An 8,848-nucleotide genomic window follows, 5' to 3' on the forward strand; every position below is an offset into this window, starting at 1 on the left:
TCACAGGCCACAAGGAAGTAAAAGGACTATGTACAGCCTTACGGGAAACAGGCAGGGAGCTGAGGAGGGCCAAGATGAGTCTAGGGCCTTGGGTGGGCGCATTCCCGGGGGAAGGGGCCCTCGCATCCCTGGGGGAGGGGGCATGCACATTGGAGTGCCTCGTCCAGGGGGAATCCCCACTGGGGGACCCATGGGAGGCCTCATACCAGGAGGTGGGCCCATCATGCCTGGAGGGGGTGCCCCTCGGCCCATAGGTGGGGGAGGACCCGCACGGCCGGGTGGGTACTGGGTTGGGGCCCCTGCAATACTGGCTGTGGCAGCAGCTGCAGCTGCTGCAACAGTGCCTCTTCCTTGTGGAGTCATCACCTGTTGGGATGGCCCACCAACCCCACGGACCGGCCCAGTAAGTCCTGCAGGAGCCTGGGGCATGGGAACACCAGCTGGGATTCCTCTGCCAGCAGCTCTGCCAATCCCTGGGCCCCCAGCAGCTCCAGCAAGTGGCACTCGTGCAATGCCAGTATCTTTGGGAGGTGGTCCCTCTACTGTCATTGAGACCAGGTTCTCCCCTCGAAGTGGCACCAGACCAAGGACTCGCTTCTCTTCTCTCTCCGCTTGTTTTGAGTTCTTTGGTTTGATCTTCCTGAACTCATCACAGTCACAGAGGATCAAATTCATATGCTTGTCAAAAGCTTTAAAGGTGCCAATGAAGATACGGCCATCTTGCAGGATGCACCTCATCCTGTAGTCGATGTGCTGCAGCATCTTGCTGCTCTTGCCCACGGTCATGGTGGCGGTTCTGATGGCTCCGATTCCCGCCGGATTCGCCTCCGCAGAGGCCTAGAAGCCCGCCACTAGCTCGCTTCCCGCCGCCGCTACCGGAAACCGTGGAGTGGTTTTTTTTGGCCACGCTGCGCATCTTAGTTCCCTGACCAGGGATCCAACCCGAGCCCCCTGCAGTGGAAGCGCGGAGTCTTAACCACTGGACCGCCAGGGAAGTCGCAGTGGTGGAGTGTTTGATCCATGCTTCTCAGTGGCTGAGCTGCAGTGTTGGCACCCTCAGATCCAGTGACAGGGCCACGGCTGCAGGAACACGCTCCCTCCACCTGTACTCTTGTGGCGCTGACTGTGTGACTGGCCAGGCCCTGGGTCCTGGGCAGACCATCCCACCCCCTGAAGGAGGGACTCACGGAGGTCCAGACCCAGAGCTGAAGTTTACCTGGGGGGAAACTAAGGCTCAGGAGGGGAGGCAACCGGGCCAAAGCTTTGCTGCCCAGGGCAGACCCAAGGTTCACCACTACCCCCGCATCAACAGCCATGAACCTGACACCTACCTCCGTCTGCCATCCTGGGGCTGCTCTCTCTCCTGCTCCCACCCACTCCCCCAGTCTCGCCCCAGCCTGGGTTCTGAGTGTGGGCCAGGGGCTGGGCTCCCGTGAGTTAAAGAGAGCTTCCTGAGCCCTCCCTCCCCCCTCCCCACTCCACTAGGGTACTTGGAGCTTAATAATAACACAGCCCCCTGCAGCTCACAGACCCCTTTCTCAGACCCCCACACCCTCTCTCTGCAGGTGGCACTGAGAGCCTCTTTAGAGAAGGGGGAGATGGGCAGGTTGAGCGCCCAGCCCAGGATCACAGTGGGGGGCAGAGCCAGCTAGACCTCGCCTTAGGCTTAGGGCGGGTGTCTCATGGACTCTCGGCCGGGAGCAGGTAGGTGGGGGAACCTGCAGGGAGTTTATGGGGTTTGCCCTGCACTCCCTGCCCTCCGTGCGCTCAGCTCTTCTGCTGGGAAGGTAGAGGAGCAGGAAAGCAGCAGCCTTGGCACCAGGGCTGCTGAGTCTGGAGGAGAGGCCACGTGGTAGGCGTTCCCCCTGGATATAGACCCCGGGGCAGGTGGTCTCCAGCACGGGCCTCTCGAGCTGGGGCTGAGTCACTGCCTTGTCTACTGTGGGAAGCATTTTCTGGGCAGTCCTTCTGCAGGTCCCGTTATCAACCATCCATCTGGGAAGCCTGAGCCAAGGGGTCAGACCAAAAGAGGACCAGCTCCCTCCTTGTCGGAACGCTTTTTTACCCACGCTGTTCCCACAGGGCTGCGCTAGCCCCCTATGGCTCCTGTGCACTAGTTGGGAAAAGATGCCCCTCCCCCAGGTACATGCATCCCTTGCAGGACAGAAGGGAAGTGACCACTCAGCAGGGTACCTTTGTGCAGTGAGCAACCTGCACAACCACACTCAGTGAACCTAGCAGCCCCAGCTCCCTACAAACCTGCCTGGAAAGGGGCTCAGAGAAAGCAAGGCATGCATCTGAGAGTACTCAGCCTGTGGGGACCAAAGCTGGGATGGCACCCAGCGATGTCCATCGGCCTGGGTCAGCCCAGGGGACAGGAGTGGGGAGCAAGCAAAGAAGTGGAAGGGCAAATGGACCCCCGTGTGGGGGACCATGGTCTCCATCTCGACTGCCACCCCCCCCCCATAAGTCCCCCCATCCCCACACTCTCCGGAGGCCAGGCTTGGACTCCCTGGAAAGTCCCTGCATGGGAAAGGCCTTCTCACTGTCTCTGAGCCTCAGTCTCCTCCTACAGATAATAGGGTAATAACAGCTCCCACCCTAGTCCCAAGACCACTCTACCTGTCTCATTTCTATGATGGTTATTGTTTAGTCAAGCTGGGCAGTCACCCAGGGATTGCCTCTCGTCACCCCACGCCTACCTGGCTCAGCTCAGCCTCAGGTGACCTCCAGGCTCTCCTGGCACAAACAGAGCAAGACTGCCCTGCCAGCCTGCTTGCCCCAAGGCCCAGGGCCCTGGGCTGAGCTGCAGTTGCCCAACCCTGATTTCCCTCCCTGCATCCACAAGGCAAATGCCATCACAGCCGGTGCCCAGCCAGGGCAGTCTGGGAGTGGGCACAGAACCACACTGCTCTGTGTGCATGTATGCACACACTCTGGCAGAGGGAAGACCCCAGCCCTGCCTCTCACCAGCCGTGTGACCTTGGGCAAATCGCATCACCTCTCTGAGCCTCCATTGCCTCATCTGCAAAAGGCAGAGACTCATAACTGCTACCCAACAGGGTTAAGTGAGATATGGCACATAAAGCCCTCTGTACAGTGCCTGGGACAAGTCAAAAAACGTTTGCTGGCACGGCTACCTTCTGCCAGGTGCCCCCTGTCCAGCCAAGCCTGGGCTAAAGTATGCAGTATAATCCCCATTTGAGGATGAGAAAACTGAGTCCACAGATGCTACACTGCTTGTGTTAAAAACAAGACAGCAGGGACTTCCCTGGAGGTCCAGTGGGTAAGACTCTGCACTCCCAATGCAGGGGCCCGGGTTCAATCCCTGGTTGGGGAAATAGATTCCGAATGCATGCCGCAACTAAAGATCCCGCATGCCACAACTAAGGTCCAGTGCAGCCAACATACATACATACATAAATAAATAAATAAATAAATAAATAAATAAATAATTTAAAAAGAGTTTAAAAAAAAAAAAAGCAAAAAACAAGACAGCAGGCCCAAGGTGGAGTCACTTACGGTAAGCCCCATGTCACCAAACCGGGATAACTTGATTACAGTTTCAGCTCTCCTGGAAATTGTATCTTAAACTTTCAGTCAATCAGGGATTGCCTGACCAGCACTAGCAAGTTCATCTGCCTGATAGACCCCTGCTGTTGCCTAAAAGAAAGTGATCTTGCAATAACCAACCCACTTTTTTGCCTAAGTATAACTTCTTTGTGTCTGCTCCCTTCTGCCTATAAAAGTCTTGCATTTTACACAACTTCTTGTAGCTCCTTTCTCTCTGCTAGACGGGATGCTGCCAGATTCATGAACTGCTGGATAAAGCCGATAAGATCTTTAAAATTTACTCTGTTGGATTTTGGTTTTTAATATTTGTTAAGTGTCAGATCTCATGCTCTTTGGTGACATCCATGCCCCAACCCTGCTCCCTCCCGTGGATCTCCCTGGAGCTCAGGCTACCCCCTCAGCAAGAGGATGGATCTTCTTGGGTGGCCGCACCTCATTCCAGGAGCCTGAGCTGGCCACAGGGAGGAGTGGAGTGTGGATCTGGTGCTGGGGAGCCCAGAGCAGCCCTGGAAAGCTGTGTGGGGAATGTGGGCTGGGCTGGGGGGCCCCAGGTAAGTCACTTCTCATCTCTGAGTCCCTCCACTGGTAGACAGGGTGGTTCCTCACAGGCTGCTCTGTGTACGGTTGTAGAAAGGGGCCAAAGCAGCCACCTTTGCCTCCACAAGTGCTGCGGGGCCGTCAGTACCCTCCCCCAGCCCAGGAGGCTCTAGGGAACAGTCGGGGGTGGGGGGGTGTCTCTGGAGAGAGGGTCTGAGTTTGCGGGGGTGAGGTGGGAGAATTGCAACAATAGCCTACGTGTGCTGGGCTCAGGATGCTGTGATAATCTTCACCGCAGTCCTATGAGATGGTAACTAGACCCATTTAAGTCAGGAGTAGAGGGAGGTTCAGACCAGGAAGGGGAGGTGCCCAGGCCCCACAGCTGGATCTAGGATCGGAATCCACCTAGTGGGACAACACTTGTGAGCGTATGAATCTCTGGGTGTGTTTCTTGGGGGTGCATGTGCGGCTGTGATCCAGGTCTCTTGAGGTGTGCTTTTGTGGGTGTTTGGATGGGTGCACCTGGGGGTAAGGATGTGCGTTTTGGGGAGATTGTGGGTATAACTGTGGATGTCCAGCTGACCTGGGTGTTGATGGGCAGGGCAGATCGTGTAGACAAGCCCCTTCCTTTGCTGTGCTCAGACCCACTGGAGCTCTCAGCCTGGCCACCCTCTTCCCTCTTGGCCCCCAGCAGGGCAGAGGGTGTCCCAGGGAACTGGGACTGCCCTTGTGGGGGGCGTCTTACCTAGTGGCCACTACGCTGTAGGGGCTGGGAGAGCTGAGGAGGGGACCCCGCAGATGTACAGGGACCCCTGTTCAAGAAGGCCTTTCTGGGACTGCTTGCTGCCATACGGCACACTGCTCCTTGGCAGACAGCTGCGGCCCAGGGTGCTGGGGAGCTCAGGACTCCATCCAAGGTCAGGGCTCCGGACTGTGTGCTCCAGCCGCTCTCCTGGCCACCCCACCCCTGAGGGCAAGCCCTGGTAACAGTCTCTGCCGGCTCCAGCTTTCCCCTCCCCCTATATCCTCTTTCCATCTCTCTTCCATTATGGGTCTCTCTCTCTCTGTTTATCCCCCTCTGTCCTCTGTCTTTTCTTAACCGCGGCCCCTAAGTCTGTGACCCTCTCTGACGATCGCTATCCGTTAGAACCTGGCCCTCTGTTCGACTTACTGTGTCTCCGAAGGTCTCCTGTCTGTCCCTCTGCCTGTCCCTCTGTCTCTCCCTGGCCCCCCGGGCGCCTTGCCTCTGGCAGGGTCGGGCCCGCCCACCCCCAGGACCCGAGGTTCAGGATGGGTGGCGGAGGTTTTGCCGGGTCCCCCGGCTGGAGGACGGTGGGGCCGGGCCACTTCGCCCCGCGCCGCCCCCCGCCTGGCACTGGGCATGCCCCGGGCGCTTCTATATAAAGCGGCGCCGCCTCGGCCGGGCGCTGTGCCGCCGCCGCCGAGTCCCGCCGGGTCCGCGCCGCCCGCCGAGCCCGGCAGAGCCCCGCCGAGCCGCTGCCAACCGCCAGGTACCCCGGCTGCTGCCCGCGCCCCGGGGAGAGCCAGGGAGGGGGCTGCGGGGCAGGGGCCGCGGGGACGGGACCTTGAGCGCCCGCGCCCCCCAGCGGGACCCGCGACACCGCCTGCACACCCCTCCCAGACGCGCGCACACACGCGCGGGGACCCGGCGCGCCCCCCGCTGGAAGGGCTGAGCGCCAGGACCCCCGGCCCTGCCCCGCACAGCTTGGGATGTGTGAGCTCGGGGTGCGGGCCCCATGGGGTCCGGGCGTCAGAAATCCCTCTGCTTCCTTGGGGTGGGGGTGGGGCAGCCTTGGACACCTCCTGGCTGGGACAGGAGAGCGGCGCGGTCGCGGCCACTTCTCTGCCCCAGAGTCTTAGGGGCTGGGCTCTGCGGAAGAGATCCGGCTGCCCTGACTCCCTCCTCTGTCTCTCTGTGTCAGTCTCTTCCATCCGTCTCTCATCCTCTCCACCTGTGAGATGGTGAGTCTCCCCTGGTCCCTCCCCACCAAAGCCCAAGCCCCTAATCAGAGGGAGGGCCCGGAGGGCAGCATCGGGCACGTAAAAGCCTAGCCCTGGGGCTGCCTGTGCAGACAGACCCGTGACCAGCTGCGCACACACCCCTTGACCGCCCACTCTGTGTGCCATGGGACAAGCAGCTGCTGTGTGCCAGGCACTGCCTCTCTCCCCCATCAGCTCTGGGAGGCGGGCACTCTTGGTCCCCTTTGGCATTCATTCATCCTGCAACTTATTATTACCATGCGCCCTGCCCCATTCTAAGTTTGGGAACATAGCAGTGAACCCATTCTGGGCTCTCAGGGGACTCAGCTCCTAAGAAAGGGCACCAAGCCTCAGAATTTGGCACCGGCGAACCGGGATTCCAGGCCAGGTCTGAGGCCCAGACCTCTGCCCTCCCGGCTGCCTGCAGTATGCCGTCTCGCAATGACCGCGGTGATTCTCTAGGTCCAAGCCTCATCAGCACCCCGGCGGGGTGGGGGGCGGGGAGAGTGACAGGGCAGGCACCAGGCACCCACAAGTCCCAAAGAAACCTCACGATTTGTCCAAGGAGGCCCAGCCTGTCCCCCGGAAGACAGGCCCACCTGTGTCTGCACGTGTGTTCACAGTGAGCCTCTGAGCAGCCTCATTTGGGAGTCAGCCAGCCTCAGAGAGGGGCAGGGTGTAAGATTTCATCTAAAGTGAGCATTTCCGTGACTCAGAACATCTGAAAAGAAGGGCACCAGCTTTTTCCTTACTAATGCCTGGCCCAGGACTGGGCGTATGGTAGATTCTCCAGCCTACTTGGAGATGACCGTGGACCAGATTCACCCACATATTTAGGTCTCAGCAGAACTCCACGATGGTACATGGGTCACTGAGGCCAGGGAGAAGAGAGCAGCCCAAGAGTGATTGCTTGGTTCATTCGTTCACTTATCCTTCAGTCATCAAATCTTGAGCAGCTACAGCGTGCCAGGGCTGTTTTAGGTCCCAGGGCTGCCTCGATAAACAAAACCGGCAAAAAACCTCTGCCCCTCTGAACCAAGCTGGGGCAGACCTGGACGTGGGGTGAGGGGGCAGTGGTCCAGCCAGCAGTGCATTGCTTTCTGCCTCCACCCGCTGGGGCACTGCACATACAGTTTACAAAGCACTCCCGCTTACATGTTCCTGGTGACAGGCCTTCATCCCCCAACCCAACCCAACCCATCCTCTTTTGTTCCTAGGACAGTGTCTGCCCAAGGTTAGGAGAGTGGGGGGCTTATACCCTTGGGTGACTTAATATGCCCCTTGACCACCCTGCCCAAGACCCACCACTTCTGCCTCCCTCAGCTGTCCCTGGATCCGCTGGGTCCCGAGTGTGACTCCCCGCTGGGCTCCAAGGACCTGGAAGAAGAGGAGGGCCCATGGGGCGGGGGCTCTGGCCTGCCACCCCCAGGCTGCTTCCATGGTTCCTGGCGCCATGACGTGGCCCTGGACTGCAAGGGCTCCCCCGAGGGGGCGGAGGCCCGGGCCTGGGCTGTCTACTACTACAGTCTCCTGCAGAGCTGTCTGCAGCAAGCTGGCCTTCCAGAGACCCAGGACCGCACCCAGGTGCCCCGCACAGGTGCCCGAGGGCTCCACGGAGGAGGGGGGACCCCTGGGGGGAGGGGGCACCCCTAGAGGAGGGAGGCACCCTCAGCCCAGCCTGCTTCCCATCTCTGTCAAGGTCGGCCCCTTCCCCTAGGCTCTGGCTTGGTCTGAAGCCAGGGAGACAAGGCCAGTCAACCTCCGGAAGGCAGGCATTTCAAAGGGCATCTGGCACCAGTAAAGTCAGAGATCAAGGCTTCCCTCCCACCCCCAGAAAATCCAGCCCTGGGATTTGCAATCCATGTTCTGTGGACCCAAAGCTTCTACAGAAGTGTCTTGGGAGCTGCTGTGGAGGCAGCTAGCAGCTGGGACCCAGGACTCCTCCTCTGCTTTATCTGTTTCATGTATCAGGCAGCCACAAAAGATTTTGTGTGGACAGAGGGCTTACAGCTAGAGTGCGTGAACATCACAGACTGGGCCCCATTGTACAGACTGGGAAACTGAGGTGCAGAGACTCCTCCCCTCACCGCACAGGGACCAAGGGTCACACAGAAAGTCAGTGGCAGAGCTCAGGCTAGAACACACGTCTCCAGTCACCCAGCCTCCAGTGCCTTCTGGGCCAGCTGCAGAGGGAAGGGAGCTAGCCTCAGAGGGCAAGGTGGGCAGGCAGCTTCCCCTTCGCTCTCCAGCTTCCTCTGTCCCCTTTACTTTTCTCGTCCGATACCCGGGGAGGACCTGGGGGTCCAAGGGTGAGGGCAGGGCTATGGGGGTGGGGAAAGGTGGGCGGAAAGAGAGCAAGGGGAGCCCCTGGTGAGCTTGGCAATGTTCTCCTCCTCAAGGCTGCCCTGGAGCGGAGGTGACCTTGTGCATTCTGGGATCCCCTAGCACCTTTCTGTCTCTGCTGCTGGAGGGCGGGGTCCAGAGCCCGGGTGAGTGTGTGCCCAAGTTCCCCCACCCCCTCCTACAGAAAGGGCAGCCCTGCCCTGGCCCAGCCACATCCCAAAATACCCGCCAACCCTGGCAACTGCCTGCATTCCACCGGGCCAGCTGCCCTACTCCGAGTGGGGGTGGGTTCTGGGAGCAGCTGTCCCGACTACCCAGGGGCCCAGGCTGGAGGTGGAGGGCATGGGGGCATTAAGTCTTCCCTGGCCAGCAACCCTCCTCCCTCTGCCCACAG

General features: G+C 59.7%; 1 protein-coding gene across 1 annotated transcript; it reads right to left on the bottom strand.

The window, feature by feature from the left end:
* LOC137772677 (small nuclear ribonucleoprotein-associated protein B-like) lies at positions 1-878 on the bottom strand. Its single transcript, XM_068556761.1, has one exon. The coding sequence runs from the start codon at positions 784-786 to the stop codon at positions 1-3; it is 786 nt and encodes a 261-aa protein (XP_068412862.1). The 5' UTR covers positions 787-878.
* Between the last annotated feature and the right edge of the window lie 7,970 nt (positions 879-8,848).

Source organism: Eschrichtius robustus, chromosome 11 (assembly GCF_028021215.1).
Source record: "Eschrichtius robustus isolate mEscRob2 chromosome 11, mEscRob2.pri, whole genome shotgun sequence".
Lineage (NCBI taxonomy): Eukaryota > Metazoa > Chordata > Mammalia > Artiodactyla > Eschrichtiidae > Eschrichtius > Eschrichtius robustus.